Here is a 20801-nt window from a genome sequence, read left to right as displayed (position 1 = left end):
GGCATTTAGTGGATGACTAAAACAGTTTTGAATTGATGAATGGTATTCTAGAAAGTTGTACGCATCTGCACACTAAGAGCCAGTGTTCTAAACCCTCAGTCATGTATGCACATATATACAGCTCAAAAGGGCCTTTCAGGATGCATCTTCTCCCATCCACTGCTTTATATGGACAGGCACTTAGAGACTACACCCACCTACAGTTCTTGTATAGGAAAGAGGGCTTGCCTGCACTTTTCAGTACATCTGAAATACTTTCTCAGAGTACCACTTCCCAGTAGGCGGCATGTACACTATAATAATGAGCATCTGGCCTAACTTTTATGCAGTTACGGTCTGTCACCTTTTGACACAAATACCCTGCATGGTTTCCATCTGTGGCCATAAAAAGAACAATTGCTGCCCTTTCTCTTGAGGCCAGTGTCATTCCAGTTACTACTTCTATCCCACCACTTCTGCTGAGATCTCCAATTTCATACGATTACCTAGTGATTTATGAATACCACCTAGGTGTTATAGCGATGTATCATTGTTCTAAGTAAACATGAAGGGGAAAGTAGATGTGCGGAGTTCCTACATTGTATACTTGTTTGTGTATTTATTATGTATTCTTGCTGAGTTACAGATTGTAGAAATGGCTTGTGGTCCCTGGCTTCCAGCAATGATTAAGTGGGGTCCACAGAAGTCAAAAGGTTAGGAACCAGTGCCATAAAGCAGTACTAAGAAGTTGAGGTGGACCCACAAAATGTCCCATCTTTCGTGCAGCTTGTGAGATTGGACGTGGTAGCAACATTATTCCTCCTGAGAAGACAGGTATTTTTATTTTCCTTCAGAGGGAGATGCCTACTGGCCTCCACTGTATACATCGTTCTGCCAGTCTCCCTTAATTGTGTCTTTAACCTACATATGATTGTGATATGCATGCAAGAGGTGTAGGCACTCTATTTATCAGACATAATCTGTGTTTGGAGTGTGCAAGTCTGATAGACTGCAAGGCAGAACCTATTTTGGATTCTACATGAGTACGGCAACCTGAAATGGTGAAGGGAATTGTTCAAGGCTGTCCTTGTTATTAGTGACCTGGAGGCTTACTGTTTTTGCATTCCTACATACCTCCCACCCCCCAGGTTGAGGCATTAGAAGGGTACAGTAACCTATGGTTGCAAGTTAAGAGGTGTTGTTTACCTTGAAACTTGCTAACATTCCTCTGATAGAGATCTCCTAATCCCATTCCCCACTTCCTGCATGGTCTGTACTTAGAAGAACTATGACCTACTATCTGGTTTCAGTAAACCTCTTCACATGGAGTTGGACCAACACAGGAGAGGTTCCTGCTGGCTTTGGCTCTGGTAGGAGCTGATAATGCATTGGACCCGCAGTAACTGAGTGGAAGAGCCCACCAGACCATGCAAGCGAGCAGATTGATTAGCTCTAAATATAAATACTAGTCAGCGGGTTGTCCTTTGTTCCAAGTATTCTCATTGTCTAAGGAAGAAGCCACACCATAGTAAACTTTATTTCGGCAGTTGCCATAAAAGCAAACCCAGAAACTGTAAAATCACATATATAACACAAACAACTTAGCATATATAAAAAGAAATGTTTCACAAAAAAAATTCTATTAACCCTCAGTTAACGCTAGCAGCATATAAAAGGAGCATAATGTAAAATATAAAATTATTAAAAATGTTAATAATACCCACAATTGACTAGCAGCATAGAGGAAGAACATCTCCGTAATTTCGAGATGTGAGAGTGGATGTCATCTGAGAGCTCCTATAATGGTTGCCTACTGTTACGCGGTCTAAAAGGAAGTAATGAATGACAGTAAAGTACAACTCTTAAACACAACATTTTAAGGTGCTAAATACTGGGCGAAAATTTGGCAATCTTTTTCTGTCTGAGCCTCCAAATATACGCAAGAAACCTAGAGACAGCAATATCAATTATTTGTGCTGTGTCAGCCCTAAGGACCCTAGTTGCAGTTTTAGTGTCCTTGATGCCCAAGTTGCAGCATAACAGAAGAATCCATTTCCTCCTATGTGCATGGTCCTCCGTGCAAAATGGGCAGCTTAGGTCGAGATCAGCATTAACAGGGGTGCGCCACCACTGCCCAGTAAATGATCGAAGAGGCAAGGTCCCTCGGAATTAGATGTAAAGGGTCTTGGCGCCCGAAGGCTCAATTGTGTCCATGCACCTTTCCAAGAGATAAGTATCATTACATTCCCAAAAGGTAGAAGTTAAGATACCCAAGATATATCTAATGTTATTCTTGGGGTCCAATAGCAACATGAGAAACAGAAATGACACAAACAGGATATTAATACTCCTGCATCAATGGGTCTACATGTTGCGTCCAACTTTCCATGCTCACCTGGGTCATACATCCTTCATTAGAGCCAGGGATCCCTAATAGTTTTTCAGTCAGTTGAACCTTGTCGTAGTTCTATAGGTGAAATCATTTCGATTGTACACGCATACACTCACTCATGCATAAATGCGCTCCTAATGAAGACTGCCAGGTTGATATGTGTTGATGCAGGGAAAATACATATTTCATATCATTAGAAAATATTATGCATTACCCAAAATAATTTTACCCGTGCTTCATGCAGGTGATCACACTGTGTATATCAGCAACAAACCATAGTAGGTATTGTGGGACAAAACCACACACAAAAAGACCAAATGTATTGGAGTATGTAAATATTCTGTTGGTGATGTCTTGGCTTGAAAAGAGAATCCCGGTCTGGAGTCTCCTCATGTTGTCTCTGGCAGGCTGACTCGCCATTGCTGAAATGGTGGTCCTTCCACATTTCTATATCTTTCTCAATATTCCCATGCCATTGTCCTTGCAATTCCTACGAAGACTGCGCTCCAATATGATATTTCTGAGGGCTCGAAGGCGCAAGCGCACAAGCGAGAACTATTCATGTACGGGGACCTATACTTGGGTGGTCGCTTTCTCCCAGAACCCCCCCACCCCTTTCCCCGCGGGGAGAACCACACTTCCTACTTTGTTAGATACACTCCTTTACTATCAGATTTGGGCTACCTGCCATGCTTAACACTCTACATTTCCCGAACCCCACGTACACTGCATGCATATAACTACTCCTTCCCCCGCAAACTGGTCACACGTCTATATGCCACTATGCAAGACAAGACAAGACAAGGCACCCGCCCGCGGGCCTGCAACTCCTCTCTGACGTGCTGTGGCAGACTTCGATACCCCACCTACGGAGGAGCTGTAGACATACTGCTGTGAAAAAATCAGGATTTAATCGCCAAACTCCAGACTCAAACTAATACATATCAGGTTGCTACATAGATCATACTGCACACCACTACAGCTATATCGTATGGGTCTTAGGGCAGACACCTGCTGCAAGCAGTGTTCAGCACCCCAGGCCTCCTTCTCTATTTGGCCTGGGAATGCCCCTCAATAGCCAACTTCTTTGGTGAAGTAAATAAAACAACCGCAAAGGTGCACCACAAAACATGAAACAATAAGTGCAAATGGTGTTTAAGCACAATGAAGAAATATTTCTCAGAGATGTTGAAGGTCTTCTTTTAATCTTTATTTTCAATAAGCAGTAAAACACATACAGCCGACGCGTTTCGTCCCAAGCTGGGACTTCTTCAGGGCTTTCAATTTATGAAACGTCGCTTATGGGGGAAATGTAAGAGGAGCCGGGGTCCAAAGGTCACCTTCCCGGATACTGTAATCCTGTTATGTATTGGTTCATTCAAATGTTGAATTTGCAAGCATGGACTATAAGCATGCTAATGGGCAACGAAGGTAATGTTTATCAGAGTTCCTCGGTGGTGTATAAGGTCTTGCCACCTTAATAATATGTCTGCGGGTGTTTCGTCGGGACGAGGGCTGTGGATGGGCGCCGGCCGTTTTACCTGGAACGACCTACTGGAACACAGTGCCTACACCCTCCTCCCTTGGACTAATAGGACCTTCAGTCCACCACTAGTTCTACATTTTACTCAGTAGACGACCTAAGACAGACTTATTATTAAGGTGGCAAGACCTTATACACCACCGAGGAACTCTGATAAACATTACCTTCGTTGCCCATTAGCATGCTTATAGTCCATGCTTGCAAATTCAACATTTGAATGAACCAATACATAACAGGATTACAGTATCCGGGAAGGTGACCTTTGGACCCCGGCTCCTCTTACATTTTCCCCATAAGCGACGTTTCATAAATTGAAAGCCCTGAAGAAGTCCCAGCTTGGGACGAAACGCGTCGGCTGTATGTGTTTTACTGCTTATTGAAAATAAAGATTAAAAGAAGACCTTCAACATCTCTGAGAAATATTTCTTCTTTGTGCTTAAACACCATTTGCACTTATTGTTTCATGTTTTGTGGTGCACCTTTGCGGTTGTTTTATTTGCATTAAAATTCCCTAGGGAATAGGCACGGTGATGATGGGTGCCATTCAGTGTGCACACAATCCCCTTGATTAATTTAAGGGTCAAGGAACTTCACGGGGGGAAAGCTAGTCAGGTGCTGACTCTAGGAAGGGTCCATCATTATATTCTGTCTTTTACTTCTTTGGTGAAGTACTCCGCATTATACACCTGATTACAGGTCATTCATTTGCATTGACACCATTAACATGTCTGAGGCTATGTCGGGGATATTCCGCCTGAGTGTCGGTGTCTCGCAGCAATGCTTCTGCTTCTAGCAAAGTGCCAAATAGCCGTACATTGGGGTGGGAGACTCACTCCGAAACGCGAGGCTTGGTTGTGGGATGCCACTTGCTGCCAGAAGCAACAGCTAATTATTGGGACCTAATGTCACCCACTTCCTGCCCAGTGGACATTTGGAAGCCCTTTCTAACTTACTTGCTCGAAACCCCTCGTCCTGATTCGCTTAGGGTGGTGGCCATACCGAGCACTGCTGCATCCCCGCCCATAGCCTCTAGTGCTTCGGTTATCCCACATGCCTCTCCCGGTAACTGCATTGTCGCCTCACCCATTTGGTGTCTGCTTGGTGGAACAGTTGTAATATCACAGCTATCATGCCAAATATCGTAATGCTGATGTTGTGTGTACTGTATAATTATATATGTCTGCCTGTTTGTTGTTCTGTAATCTATATCAGCAGAGTCACCGGATAAGACTACTTTTTAATATTCTCGGCAAGCGTTAATTTTCAGATTCACATTGAGGCAGTGACCAGAACATAAAGGGCCATATTTAAAAAACATTTGTCTAAATTTATTGTGGTATTGAATGTTTTCATTCTCTTATAGTTCTTTCTTCAAGATATTCGTACATTTGAAATCGATGTGCATGGATTAAGAAAACAGCTGAATGTTTTAGTAACTACTGCAATCTTATTTCTAATAGCATTAAGCCGACCTCAAAACTGAAAGCTCCAATTCACCTAAAACTCTACTCGTCAGTGATTGGATCTGAACTATATATGAAACACTTGTACCGTGACATCTAGGAGGAATGCACATGTGCTCCTTAGTTTCACTTTATTAGTATTGTTAAGCATTTAGGATAAAGACTTTACTTTGGAAGGTTCACATTATGAGTTAAATCCTTGCAAGTAAAACTGAGCGTTTTTGTGCTAAAAAATCAGAATCGTCCAGCTAGGTAATCTCAGCGTCTGTGTAGGAAGCTGCCTTTTTACATAGTGTAACAAAATGAGGTACACTATACATTAACGGTTTACAAGGGTTAAATTAATAATCCCAAATGCTTTCTTTTGTGGTAGTGTGGGTGAGCAGTTTAGGCTTATCTGAGGGTAGTGTTAAGCATTTGTTGAACACAGAGTCAATAAATGGGACACACTCAAGAAGAAACTCTAGACCAATTTATAAAAATAACAGGTATTTCTTCTATATGTTTTGACATGAAGAACGTTGTAATTGGATAAGAACTTTTCAAGATATCAGTTGTTACAGGTAAGTAAAAATGTCACACTAATGTGTTTTTACACAGTAATGCTTTCCTGTGATGAAAGAAACATACTACAAACAGGTACTTGCAATCGTATTCCGGGTTTCCCCTTTCGGACTTAAGGTGGGCCAAGGTCCAAACAACTAAACAGTTGGGGTTTACCTGCCCTGGGGTGTCCGGGTGCAGAGGTGCTGGTTGGATTTGTATCCTTGCATGCGACACCATAGGCAATGGGTGCGGGGAAGCACCAAGAAGCAGGCTGCAGAGGGGAACTGGTGGACAAATCCTGGAGCTGACATTGAGGGGTCGGGGGCTCAGTTCATGAGGGTCTTGGTGGCAGAGTGTTTTGGTCTGCTGTTCCTGTGCATAGTAGACACTCCCAGTTCTCTGTCAGACCTGCAGAGAGGGACAGAACAGGACAGCTGGGCCACTCTATGTAAGGGCCTCTGCAATGCGGATGTCCCTCGTCGGCTGATCGGTCTTTGCTGGGATGGAGTCCTGATTGGACTTGAAACAAGCTTTGGTTGCTGAAAGGGGTCCTGTACCCTGGGTATTGGTGCAGGGGGGCTCGGAGTGGTCTTGGTATCTTCACACTGGTTGGGGAAACGGATCTGACCTCCTTGAGCACAGCGACGTCTCCTGGGAGACTGCTGTGTTGATGGACCCCGTGGTCAGTAGAACATTGAACCGCACGTTGCGGTCTGTGCTTGCAGGGAAGTGGCTCCTCCACTTCAAGGGAGATGCTGATGGCTTGGCAAAGTGCTGGTGGCCCTCCGAGGCTTTTGGAGGATGCACAACTGCAGGATGAGTTTGGTTGTCTGGATTGGAGCAGGCAGGGTTTGGTACCAAAGTCCACCGGTGGTCCACAGTTCTCGCTTCTTCTTCTACTCTTCTTGGTCCTTCTTTTTTTGTCAGGTGAATCTGAGTTATTGGTGTCTGGGAGGTGCGGGCACCTAAATACTGAGTTTAGAGGCATTAAGAGGAGTGAAGGATTTTAGCCAATGGGCTGCTTACCCTTCGGGTCGGAGTCACTAAACTCCCTATAGTACCACGTTCTGTAAGGAGTGGGCATAACCATATCCTAGTGTTCCTAATTCCACCAAATTCATCTGCACCTTATCAGCGCTTGGGACTTGCGCTCACCTGCTGCCTTTGCCGTTTCCTTGTCTGTGGAGCTCGCTGCACCCGCTCTGCGGGTGCCGCTTCGTGCGTGGACTCGAGCTGCCTCTGCCTGCTGCGGTGGGGATTCCTGGTGTGGCGAAAGGAACTTGCTAAAGCTTCAGGGCTGCGAGCGTGCAGGGACTACCTGACCCAGGTGTCCCTGCGAGACCGCGTCCATCTTCCGGTCCGCTCTCCCTGAAGCTCCGCCCCCCACCCATCGGAGGAGTTTAAAACCAACAGGATTAGCCCTTGACCTTTGGGACATCTGCACCTTATCAGCGCTTGGGACTTGCGCTCACCTGCTGCCTTTGCCGTTTCCTTGTCTGTGGAGCTCGCTGCACCCGCTCTGCGGGTGCCGCTTCGTGCGTGGACTCGAGCTGCCTCTGCCTGCTGCGGTGGGGATTCCTGGTGTGGCGAAAGGAACTTGCTAAAGCTTCAGGGCTGCGAGCGTGCAGGGACTACCTGACCCAGGTGTCCCTGCGAGACCGCGTCCATCTTCCGGTCCGCTCTCCCTGAAGCTCTGCCTCCCACCCTTTCCACCAACTACAAACATTGTGTGAACTCCCGCAGCGCGAGACGCAGCCCGGGGCAAGACCGGGCTAAGAGCGGGCCGTTTGAGGCCGTTCGAGGTCCTAGAGGTCTGGGCTGGGCCACGTCCCTTGGCTGCATCTTTGTCGTCATCTTCTCCTTCTCTAGTGAGTGTGTATATTGCTATTTTGTGGCTAATTTTCCCCTTGTCCACTATGTGCACACGCGCTACACGCAGTAAAACCGCTAGGGGGGTTAGTAAATCTAATGGGACTTTGGATGATTTTTTAACAAAGACCAATTTGGCCATAGATGCTGAGATTACAAAAATGCAACATAGGGTCTCCCTAGAGCTGGATGCCGCTCGGAAATTGTCCCTAACTATTGCTTCCTCGAAGAAATCTTCACTAGGCACCTTTGCCTCCGCCCTCACCCCAGAGCGTATAGAAGGCCCTCGCCCCCTGCTCACTCTGGCAGATATACATCACTGCCCAACTTTGTCATCATGCGACCTAGTGGAGGATCTTCCACCAAATCCCCCTGAGGAGGACGTGCAACCCAATTGCGTAGCCGGTGTTAGACCACAAGAATTTAGTAAGTCGCCTAGGGCGGCTACAAAGGCTAATAAAAATGCTAAAAAAATGGCACTGCAGCAAAAGAAAAACTTGGCTAGGTCCGCATTTGCCCGTAAAAAGGCTAAAATTGCGAGAGCCCAGTTTTTTAATTGCCGACGCCAAATAGGTGCCCCTATTCCTGAGGCAGAAATTGACAAACCTCATACAGATAACCCCCATATAGATTTGCATGCAAGTGTCATTAACCATGTTTTGGTGGGTGATGAGAGGGTGGAACAGGTTGAATGCCTATCTGGCTTAAGCAAAGATGGTTCAAGGGAGGGAAGATTGAGTGAGGACAGGAGGGACAAGAGGGGTGATGAGGAATTCGTACAAACTGTTTGGGATACTCTCAAGAAGCTACTTACCCCCCTGGAACTCAAACTTTCCAGAATGGAAAATCATCTGCTTGAGATGGATAGGACTATTGTTACACTGGCCAGCCTTAGTCTCAAGCAGATGGATGCAGGACTTTCACAGGGAGAGGCACCCCCACAACTGTTAGAAGTAGAAGCATCTTATGCCCCTTCCCTAGGGCCCAAACCTGTACCTATACCAAAACCCCGTACTATAATCGGGGATAATATCATCCCCATCCCAAAAGCTAGATCTAGCCCTGCTAAAGAAGTCTTAGCGCCAGTCAAACCTAAGCACACTGTCTCACGTGCTGGGGCTGATCAACCTTCCCGGCAGACAACTGCACGACCTAAACCGGTGCCCTTAGCTGACCCGCAATCAAGCCGGCCACCCCTTAATACCCAACCACTACTTGCTCTTGATCCAAACAGACCCAACTTCCGCGGTGGCTATATCGACTTACCACCGGAAGCCACTCCATATGTTATAGTCTTGGCCGGTGTACCTACTCTTGACCCAACAGTGAAAGAGGACCATTGGTCCCTCAAGAATAAGGTAATACACTGGCTCAATACAAAAAGACAGCTCCCTAACCACCAGAGAAGCCACGTACTCATGGTGCGTAGAGTACCATGGGTTGGACCGAGCCATAAATCCATCATGGGTGACTGCATTGTGGTGACTTTTGCCAATCCCCACACTGCACAGCATCTCTGTACATGGGCCCCTAGCGAACATGATCAAACTGTTGTAGTCAGACCCCTCACTTTCTTTTATCCACCTAGGAATCAGCACTGGATGGGGGGGGCATGGACAACAATACAAAAGTCCGGGAATAGGGGTTTTAGAACTGGGGTGCCCAGTCAGAGTGCCTGGTGGCAGGGTGCTCCGACATCCAACATGTTCGGTTGCCTTGAGGAAGTCGACTGACTCGGGGGGGCGAATCCAGCAAGGAAGCTAGTAGACTATAACACTAACCCCATAAAAGGATTTAGTGCAGCCTGTTTTACGGTTCCAGTAGAGCAACAGATAACACCTGCTAATGCCACTATCCCCCTCCTGACTGAGGTCGCGATCTCAGTTCCACCCGTTACCTATAACACCAATAACCCTGTAACCTGTAACATCAATAATCCTGCAAATGAAATCAAAATAGTTTCCTGGAATATAGCGGGGCTCCGGGGCCGTCTTGAGGACGATGAGTGGGGAGATTATATTTCATCCCACGACATCATCCTTTTCCAGGAAACCTGGTCAGTTGCCCCATTGTTTAGACTTGGTTACCTAAACTTCTATAAACCAGCTGTACAGGGAATGAAGGGTAGGGCTTCGGGTGGCCTTACTATTTGGCTACGGCAAAACTTGGGTTTCACTGTTAGAGAAATAGAGGGGACGAATCCGGATCTTCTCTGTATATTATTAAGCAAAAAGAACTGCACGGATCGAACTATCATTAACATCTATGCTAGAGGTTGTCAGGGCGGTCGGAAACAACCAATCATTAATGATTTGGAAGACCTTTTAAATGTGCACAAAAGCGACCAGCTCACAATAGTGGCTGGCGACTTGAACTGCTCATTTGAACTAATCCTGAACCTTGCTGAGGATGTCTGTTTAGAAGAAGATCTCTCTTGGAATATCCCCCCGTTAACAATCACTAAGGGTGTCAAGGGAACAGAGGCTGCCCTTAACTGGCTTGGGTTCTGCCTAGAATGGGGACTCCGAGCAGTCAACGGTCGTAGCCTTTCAGATAAGGAGGCTAAGCCAACCTTCGATAACGGATCCTGCTCTAGTCGTATTGATTATATTTTAATCAATATTGAAGCTTGGGCTTCAGTAACAGACATGATTATTGACACAAGGCCGGAGAGTGATCATAATCCTCTCTCATTATCACTTATGGTCCTAGGACTAGGACCCCCTCAGGTGGAATCAGATTGTCTCACATCTGACCTAACCTTATGTGACAACAGAAGACGGGTCAAATGGTCCAGAGTGTCAGCTGACCCTGAGCTTATCCACCAGATTGAAGAACTGGTTTTACATGCTAAGGAGAAAATGATAGCACCCTCCCCCATTGACATGCCCAATTCTCACAATGTTGACCTTCATGAGGCATGTTTTGCGGCCATCAAGGAACTGCTCACTAGGCCGTGCCGTAAAAAGAAGGCAATTCATCCGAAGGGCTGGTACAACAAAAAGTGTAGAGAAGCCCATGGCACCCTTATTGCAGCCGTTAAATCTAGAGATACACCTGATATAAGGGCAGCAAGGCAGGCTTACAAACGTACCATTTGGGAAGCGAAAAGAGATTGGGATGACTCATATTGGCTCGACCTTCTCCATGCATGTGAGAATTCTAATCAAACCAAGTTCTGGGAGATAGTCAGGCGGGGCAGGGGTACGGACACACTATCCCCTGAAAACCATGTCTCTGCAGCAGATTGGGTTAAATTCTTTTCTGCTCAATTCAGAAACCTAAATGTCCCCCAGTTGGCAGGAAGTCCCTTACTAGGATCCAAACCAGTTTCATATGGGGATAAACTTATTTTTAGCAGATCAGACACGGAATACGCACTAGGCTCGATTCAGTCTGGGAAAGCACCTGGCATTGACGCTGTCCCAGCTGACCTTTTTAAACTGAACCTAGACCTGTGGGTCCCTTACATAACAATGCTAGCAAACTCTATTGTAGCTGGGGAAAGGATACCACAGTCATGGAAAGGGGCCGAGATCATTCCGGTCTTCAAGAAAGGAGATCGATCTTCACCTAAAAACTATCGTCCCATTAGCTTGATCGATACCATACAGAAAGTGGTCTCACGAATGGCCCTTGCTAGAATCCAGGGGTGGATGGAGTTAAACAACATACTCTCCCCCATGCAGGCAGGGTTTAGATCAGGCACCAGTACCCTTGATCAGGTGTTTCGCCTAACCATGATCTACTGGAAGGTGGTCTTTCTGGGCGGTGGTGTCATCTACGCTGCTTTTGTCGACCTTCGGTCGGCATTTGACCTGGTTCCCAGAGCTAAACTCTGGGATGCCCTGAGAGATATGGATCTTCCTCCCGAGTTACTAGATCTGGTTAAGCGCCTTCATGAGGACAACTTTGCACGCGTAAGATGGGGCAATCAGGGTCAGGTGACCGCTAGCTTCCCTGTCGAACGAGGTGTCCGGCAGGGTTGTGTGCTGGCTCCTACCTTGTTTCTCCTGTTTATCAACCGGGTAGTTGCATTCTTTAAAGATACTAATACCGATGCACCTATCCTGGGGGGGTCAAAGTATCCCATGCTAATATTTGCGGATGACACCCTGCTCCTTTCAAGGACTCGAAGCGGCCTACAGACTGCTTTAAATAGATTTTCTGACTTTTGTGCCATCAATGACCTCCAGATCAATGCTGATAAGACTAAATTTATGATTTTTAACAGAAATAAACCCATCTCCAGTTCATTTACATTAGAGGGTGTTCCTATTGAACAGGTTAAAGTCATGTCCTATCTGGGCGTGTCCTTGGATCATCAACTAACCTGGAAACCCCAGCTAGAGGTACTAACTCTTAAATTTACCCGCCTCACAGGATGTTTGTTAAAGGAGCAGAAAAAAACCTTGACGAAACGCATCGCTCCGGTGTTAAAAATTTATGAGGCCAAGGTGAATGCTGCTACCCTTTATGGTGCGGATATTTGGGGACACAAAGGATTGCCGGCTCTTATCAGTGCTCAGAATAAGTTTCTTAGGAACCTAGTGGGGCTCCCCCAATCTTCTCCTACAATACCATTGTTTCTAGATTTGGGTTGCAGACCGCTGGATGAGATGGCTCGATACCGCCTTATAGCTCTTTGGCGCCGCCTCTGGACGAGCCAAGAGCTCAGCCTGTTTGCCAAAGAATTAGGCGAGGTTAGGGCTTTATGGGGCGCACAGAAGATTCCTTGGCTACGGGAGGTCAAAGGAATATTATATTCTATGGGCCTCCCAGAGCTGTGGTTGCACCCAGAAAGCTCTATCTTCCCTTCGAAAGTGGAACTTAGAGACCTGTACTGGGCTGACATAAAATCTGCTTTGATCACACGCTCCTCTGTTAATAACCTAACAGGTCAGTTTCTTTCGCATAAGACATCCCCATTTCTTGAAACCTATTGGGACTTGATAGGCAAAACACTCGATCGCAAACTGTACCACCAGTTCCGAGTGGGAACTTTGCCTATCAAATCATTCACTGCAAAGTGGGCAAAAAACCAGAGTAACAAATGCCCCTTTTGTCCCGATCAGGTAGAAAGTCTAGGTCATATATTCTTTGCATGTCCTATGTACAGATCACCTAGACTCAAATGGTTGAAACCAGTTTGCCAAACACTTAACTGTAGAAGTAGTTACGCAGCCCTGCTCAAATTAGGAGATATACGCACTACAAAATCAGTGATATGTATTGCAAAGTTTTTGGGCTGGCTGTGGCTTATTCTTGCTAAGAAACTATAAACTGTTTTTTTATCTGTTTTAATGTTACCAAACTGTTATATTTAATCATTTCTCTTTTATCAGTTTATATATTGGAGGATGCTATGTATAATTTTATCAATGTCGGGAAATGTTTTTTATATACATGTATTTGGATGTCTTTTATGAATTTTATTCGAAATAAAGACTTATTGAACTGAACTGAACCCTTCTTTCGTGGAGCACCTCAGGCAACCTGCTTTAGGTGTGACTGGCCTGGTAGTGCAACACGCCTCTTTGCATACCTAATTTCCTGCCTTTCCAGGTGCCAAATGGGCCTCGGGGCGGGGGGGAGGGTGGGGGGTTGGCATCTCCCAAGTTGTGGGAAGCCAGGATCGAATATCAAAGGTGGCAGGGGCTTTGAAGCCCTTGGCCTTGATATGCTTTATCACTAGCCATCCTGCTGGAGGACGTGTGTACAGCTTCCTCCGGAGCAGGAATTGTTTCTGACCTAGAAGACCGTGGGCTCTTCTGCAAGGGATCATAAATATGGCTGTGGTGGCAGGCTGGACAGTACTAGTCGGCCAGCACACTAAGAGGCTGGTAGGTTATCAGGGAGAACCTCCAAGATGCCCTCTGGGTGCATGTTTTAATAAATCCACTACAGGCATCAGTATGGATTTATTAAAACAAGCTGTTTGATACCAAACGCCATAGGTTTCAGTGAAGCGATCTTGTTGCTGGGGAACTTGTAATGACCAGTGCCCTGATCATGTACTTAAGCTGGCTTCTCTGTTCACTTGTACTATCTACCAATTGAACTAGACAGCACACGGGGCATGTCTAGTCATAAAGATATTCTCACGCAGGTAAATAATGCACTGTGCCTTAGGGCTACAAGGTCGGCTGTAGGGGTGACTTACATATATTACATGCAGTTATTTTGGCGTGGCACACAGTGAGTTTGACATGTTGTGTTTTAGCTCATGGTTTGCACTATGACACACAGTCTGCAGTGGCAGCCTGTATGCCCCAGGACACTAGTTTGAGTAGCTGTGCGCTATACTAAATTCGCACATTCGTTCATGCAATTTTTGTGTGGGTCCCTTATGGTGGCAGAAGACATGCTGCAACCCTTAGTGATCCTCTATAGTACACATGCCCTAGGTACCACAGGTACTATTTACTAGGGACTTACAGAGGTGCTAAAGTCCATGCCAGTTCGATTACAATTAGACTTCACTTGTTTTATGGGAAAAGAGCACTGACACTAAGCTCTGGTTAGCAGGCCTCCGTGCACTGTCAGGGTTGAAAAGCAGCATCTGCTAATCAAAAAAATGGGGCAAAAAGTGGGGGGACAACTAACAAAATTCCAGCTTCCTACAACCGTTTTTCAGGCATTAATGATCAGTCACTTTGTTGGTAAGATATATAAATAACCACCATTTTTAATATATCTTTGTAAATAAGTGTTTCTCCCAATATCATGCTCCTGCCTTCACTCTGTATCAGTTTTGACTTCTACTGATTAGTCTATCAACATTTCTTAATTTGTAACTAAAGGTTTACAAATGATTAACATTTGTGTAATCCTTCGGAGGGGACACATAGTAATTGGCAATCACCCATTTAAAAAAAGGTAGATTGTAGTTTGTATTTCGTCACTGGCTTTTAAGGGAAACAAGACAGGAGACAGCCGACCAAGGGTAAAGATTTTAATACAGTCTTGTAGCCTTCTCTGTACCAGTTCCAGGTCTTGCAGTAATTTTTACAGTGATACCAATAATTTAATGATTGTGTTTCTTTGCTTTTTTCAGGAGTATGACTACGTCTTTTCCATTGATGTCAACGAGAGTGGGCCTTCATTTAAGCTGCCATATAATAAAAGTGATGACCCCTGGCTAGTCGCGTACAATTTCCTCCAGAAGAATGACCTCAACCCAATGTTTTTGGATCAGGTGGCCAAGTTCATCATAGACAACACAGTTGGACAAACTGATACACAAACAGACACAACATTTGCCGACCCCTTCACAGGTAAGGGACTTCATTATGATCCCATGTTTTTATTTTGAAAGAAAATGTCTGGTCCTTTCCAAATGAAAAAGCTGGCTTGTTTGGCTTAGAAACATGTTAAATGGCAATGTTGCATTCATTCAGTTTATCACGTTGGCTAACTAATTTTGCTCTCATTTGGGGTGATAGGGAAAATTACCTAGCAATACAAATCCAACAGTTTTTATTTCAATTTCTCCCCAGTGTCCTGGCTCTCCCTAATGGTTTATGATGTGTGTTGTTTATTCAACCACATTGTCATGTTGGTACATAGCACTCGCCCAATCCCCAATGACTTCTACACTTGTTACTGGTTGGTTTTGGTGTCCGTGTCATTCTCTAACATATCGGATCCTTCTGCATTTAAACTGCTTATTTAGTACAGTTTACTGTGTCTAGTTCATCCTCTTTTCGTCTGTATTACTACCTGTGAGTCAAAGTTCCTCTCTCTAAGTCTGAATAACACAGGATCCTGTGCTGTTGAATTCACCTGTTCAGGAGAGCTTTCTTATCTGTCTTACTCTTAACTGAGCTCGTTGGCGCTTTCCGCTATTGGAACTCTTGAGCTGGGCATAAAATGAAGCTTTGAAAATGTGTACTTGTAGACCTTCATGTACACTTAGCTTATCCAGCTCTGCCTCCACTCTGTGTCCCAAGTAACAGCTGTTACCTCCAATCACAGTCTGTATGGCGTACTCAACAATCTTTGCTTGTCTTAAAGGAGTTCCCAGTCTTTCATTGAGAGGTAGCCACCAATGAAAATGTATGGTGAACTTCATAGACCAGCATTTGGAACTTGAGCTACCAATATCTTAACTTTCCCACCGCTAAGAATGGATGAAATTGGGTACCTTTTACATAAACTAACGCTACCAAGATGTATCTTGTCTGGTGGCTCAGAGTAGTCTATCCACTGCAGGAATCTTTTTACTCTCACGGGTTCAAATTGATGTGGGTCTACTCAGCCTTTCATCCTTGTGTGGTTGATAAGATTGGTAACAGTAAGCATCTGTTATTCGGCATTAGGATGCCCCTCACAGTGAAACTGCCTTTCTCTAGCACACATCTGTGGATCACTTTGTGTAAAACTGCAGTCACCATACTAAAGTAAGTACATCTGGGTATTCAAAAGAGGCCAATGCTAGAAAACATTTAGTCCAAAGAACCTCTCCTCAATTGATTTTACAATATAATTTCCATGAAGACTTTTGCCATTCCACACTCCGCTGGAATTCGTCTCAAACATTGCGAACTGTTTCTTAGGAACGTTGCAAAGATTAAAGTGAACATTAAGAAGTAAAAGTTGACTGTAATGTCTTTTCATCTCAGTCAAAAATTGGAAGGAAATCATTCCTCACGGTCATGTCATTGATTAAACCTACCACCTTTGTGAATGGTGTTATTTGCCCTGCTATGTTTAAGGTGGTTGCAAAATTGCCGATTAAAATAATAGCCACCTTACTTTCCAAATTAATTTCTCTTCCCTTAGTTCAGTTGTGCACTTCCTTGCAAGAAAATGGATTTTGAGACTTTGGACTTGCATACCGTTAGGAAGTCTGTATTATCTCCCACACCTATTAACATCCTCATAGAAACACAGTCTCCTGTTATACAGCATTGGGGCATTGACCTAATCCTGTATGTAAATGACGCAAGTGAATCTGATGGCCTTGTTTTATACATATTTGGGAGCTGAGAGCAGACCATCTGGCTCTAAAATCATTCAAGCACTTAATAAAGAAGGAAACCATTATTATTTAAACAGACAATACCACAATGTTGTATTATCGAATTAAGGAGTACCTTTAGTTCATTCGGAAAAACAAGCTTATAATGAGCCTCTTGGAAGAATAAGAGTAGGTGCTTAACAATGAAGTGCTTAGAACTATCTTCAAAAATTCACCTTTTTGTCTCAGATACAAGCACTGCATACTGAGACTTCGTGTCCACATAGGCAGCACCTAATTGTAGAAGGCAGGCACTTTTTATCAGGAATGTCACAATACACATTACACTTTTCCACCAGGTCATACCTTACTAAGCAATGTTTGCACAGTTAGATTATCAATTTTCCTTGATTCTTCTTGATTTTTGTACCTCAGCAGTCCTGGGATGTGCTTGCTAGTCAATTCTAATGTTTAAAGACTTTTCATTGAGTTTTCATCATAGGATGTTCATTGACCGTTATAAATGTTTGAATAATTCCCCATGGTGTGCATGGACTCCCACACACGTTTTTACATGTTTTCTTCACCTTAACTTATACCACAAAGTCTCAGGACAAGAGATAGTGCCCCCAGCAAATGCCAGATTGTGTACAGCAGTATAAGAACTGGAGTAACTTTTGTCAAGTAAAATGTCTAGAGCTTGAGACTTTCATTCAGTTCACACAAGCGGTTTGCATGTTTTTTCAAAGTGAATGGACTCCGGAACACCTTTCTGTTTAGTTACTCTTCCATGCAAATAATATCAAACACAGTATTTTTCCATGAGTTCATGTGTAATTGTAGGAAATGGAAGTCTATCAGAGTTGTCATTTTTCTCCTGAGTGTCCATAATGATGCCTTATTATGAACTGAGTTGCACCATCTGACAAACAAAACCCCTTCAAAACGTTGTGTAAATGAGGGTAAACAAGCAGATCGATATGCTTACATTAGGATTAGAGGAAAAAAGGGCCTGTCCTTTTAAGAAAGATTCAGGGAGAAAAGGGGTGATGGGTCCCAATCCCTTACTGGCCGTATAGTATTGAGCAAATATAGCTAAGGTACTTGTCCTTGACAGGGAGAAACCCCTAACCCCCTAGTCACAAGAGAGTTTGCAAATAGTTGTCAGGACAAGTCAAAGTAGTCGTACTATTCGGAAAAAAATCCTGTATACTGGAATTTATTCTGAATAACAGGACTACTTTGACTTGTCCTGACAACTATTTTGGAACCCTTTTAAGAAAGAACCTTGGAGGGGGCGCAGCTTGCCAGTGACGAAGCTGGCCGCTTAGAGGCAGAGCTCCGAACTGACAACGTGCAATCCTGAACTTATCCGGCATTAGCACGACATGCCGGCTTGATGGGCCACATTCCAGTACTGCAGAACGGATCCGCTATATGCGAAGCCCTCCGTCTTCCGCCTACGAGGTGTGCGGGCTTATACCTGCCCCTGTGCCAAGTTAGTGCTGGTTCGCTCTGTGTCAGCTCTATGGGAACTAGTGAGAGCAACTGAGTTCAGCCACCATGGGTAGAACTGAAAAACCCCAGAAGAAATTGTCTTTCAGACAGCGCAAGACTGGGGACCGTGCGCATTCAGCGGATGAGAGACCCTGGCCGCGACCGGGAACAGGGATCACAGGATGGTGACATCAAGGCCATGCTAGCCTCATTGGAGAAAGGCCTACAAAGCTTGCTAACTATATTGAGCACAAAGATTGATTCCCTCTCCTACCGCATGGATAGGATGTCTGAACGTATAGACAAGCATGCAAAATGCATCAACATGGCGGAACATCCAATCACAGAGATGGAGGAAGTGCAGACAGACATGGATGCGTGCCGCAAAAGTATGGAAAAATGCTACAGTTGCTGCAGGACAAGGCTGAAGATTTAGAGGCGAGGTCTCGTAGAAGTAACCTGCGGATCACAGGCCTGCCGGAGTCCACACCTACAGCCAATATGGAACAGTTTGTAGAGCAATTGCTGACCACGCTGTTGGGCACTGAAACCTTTTATTCCATGTTCGTGGTCGACAGGGCACATTGATCCTTGGGCCCCCGGCCGGCTCCAGGAGCACCTCCACGGCCAATAATAGCTAAATGACTTAACTACTGCGACCGTGACGCAGTGTTGAGGGTCGCACTATGAGGGGTCTACGATTGCTCTGTTTGCCAATTTCAGGGCAAGGGTTCAAGAAGCACGTTGTCAGTTTGCCCCACTAAAGAAACCGTTAAGACAAGAACATTGACTATGTAATGCTGTATCCGGCTCGCCTCCGAGTCAATCGACAAGGAAAGTCGTTAATTTTCACGGACCCCAAAATTCAGCCAAAGGCATTAAAAGACTGGTCCAGAGGGCAGCGTCACACCCCGGAATAGACTTCTCGGCTCGGAGGATCACTGCAGGAACAGGACTGAACGCCGGAACGACCACCCTTCAGATAAGACATGAGTGCATGTGGGGGCTGATGTTTGGAAACTTGACTCTGAACTACCCTGGACATTGGAGGGTTATGGGAGGCTACCCAGTGTCCTCATGGGGTTTGAGGCATTGTACAGCTCTACGGGTGGACTTATTTTTTTCTATGAGTAGGTTATTCTTAAGCATGTTCTAAGGGTGGGTACGGCTGCCCGTAGGTAATACAGCCACGTTGGCTGCAGGTTGATTATTGTTCGCTCTGATGCTTACAATTGTTATGTTGGAGTGGGGACGGGGGGCATACATTTCTACCGGTTAGATTGGTAACATACTGCTGGCAACCTCCGCCTGCGCGTGTATCACACACTGGGGAAATTGTCACTGACACAAGTTATTAAGAGGGTTTGCTGGAGGTGGGCTTACCCCGACTTCTAGTAGTATGAATTTTCGGAATGGAGGGTCATGTTGGGTAATTTTTCGCCGAGTCCTGGTTGCGAGGGCCTCGACGTGGGTGGGGGGAGTTGGGACACAGATACAGCTATGCGCAAACTATGGGCACTTATGCACCTCGTGTGGTTTTATCGTACACTGCTACACTGATTGACCCTGCGACTCGACCAACAGCAGAAGGGCAGGTCTCTGGTATTGACACGCTAAGCATTCGCACATGGAATGTCTGCGGACTAAACGATTATAGGAAAATCCGCAAAGTTCTATTGTATCTGAAGAGGCATTCCATAGATGTCGTTCCTGCAAGAAACACACCTACCACTTGACTCCCCTAAGTTACGCTATAGAGGCCTGCTTGGGTACACTCACACGGCTGGCTTTACCACGCAAGCATGGGGGGTCCTTACATGGGTCAATCCCAAATCGGATCTTACCACTACTCCGATAGCTACTGACACAGAAGGCAGATATGTTCTTACTAAGTGTAGTGGAAAGGGCATGGACCTACTTCTGGTTAATATATACGGCCCGAATTTTGATAACCTAGAATTTTTTACTGCATTAGCACATATGGTGAATTGTCACTGGGGGTACCCGCTGCTATGGGGGCGTGACCTTAACCTAATTTGTCACCCCAGTTAGGATAGGTCTGGAGGCCCGGTGAGACACTCCACAGCCGCTGCTAGGGAGCTTGAAAGTCTGTTGGTTCGGTTCGATTTGTATGACACGTGGCGATGGACGCACCGACATAAGGGGGGCCATACCCATTACTCTGCATATTCTAATATACATACCCGCATTGATTATTTGCTCGCAACTAGCTCGCTCTGTGATAAGGCGCGTTCATGTCAGTTGTTGCCACGTACACTCTCCGATCACTCACCGGTGTTATTGTTGCTAGACACGCCTCGCAGGCATATTACCCCCATTCACCTGGCGGTTCCCTCCCTATTCGCTGTTAGACACTGACTTCAAAGAAGAGCTTGCTGAGGCCATTGAGATATTTTTTGACAAAAAAGTGGGTTCTGTAGTAGGGGATCTCTGTGTATAGTCATAATCTAGTGAATAGTCCCGCCCATGTGCGTGGACCCCGGTCCGGGGTCCAGCACATGGGCGGGACTATTCACTAGATTATGACTA

The 20801-nt window shown here is 45.3% G+C and overlaps 1 protein-coding gene across 2 annotated transcripts in view; it reads left to right on the top strand.

The window, feature by feature from the left end:
- The window catches only part of PLAA (phospholipase A2 activating protein), a 184825-nt gene that overhangs the window by 109794 nt on the left and 54230 nt on the right, over positions 1-20801 (top strand). For both annotated transcript variants that reach the window (XM_086962122.1, XM_086962123.1), the window contains one exon: positions 14850-15069. In XM_086962122.1, the coding sequence (XP_086818248.1) occupies positions 14850-15069 (220 nt within the window). The remainder of the gene's footprint in view (positions 1-14849; positions 15070-20801) is intronic.

This window comes from Lissotriton vulgaris, chromosome 3_1 (assembly GCF_964263255.1).
Source record: "Lissotriton vulgaris chromosome 3_1, aLisVul1.2, whole genome shotgun sequence".
NCBI lineage: Eukaryota > Metazoa > Chordata > Amphibia > Caudata > Salamandridae > Lissotriton > Lissotriton vulgaris.
Note: the sequence above shows the minus strand (reverse complement) of the source record. Positions and strands in the feature narration are given on the sequence as shown.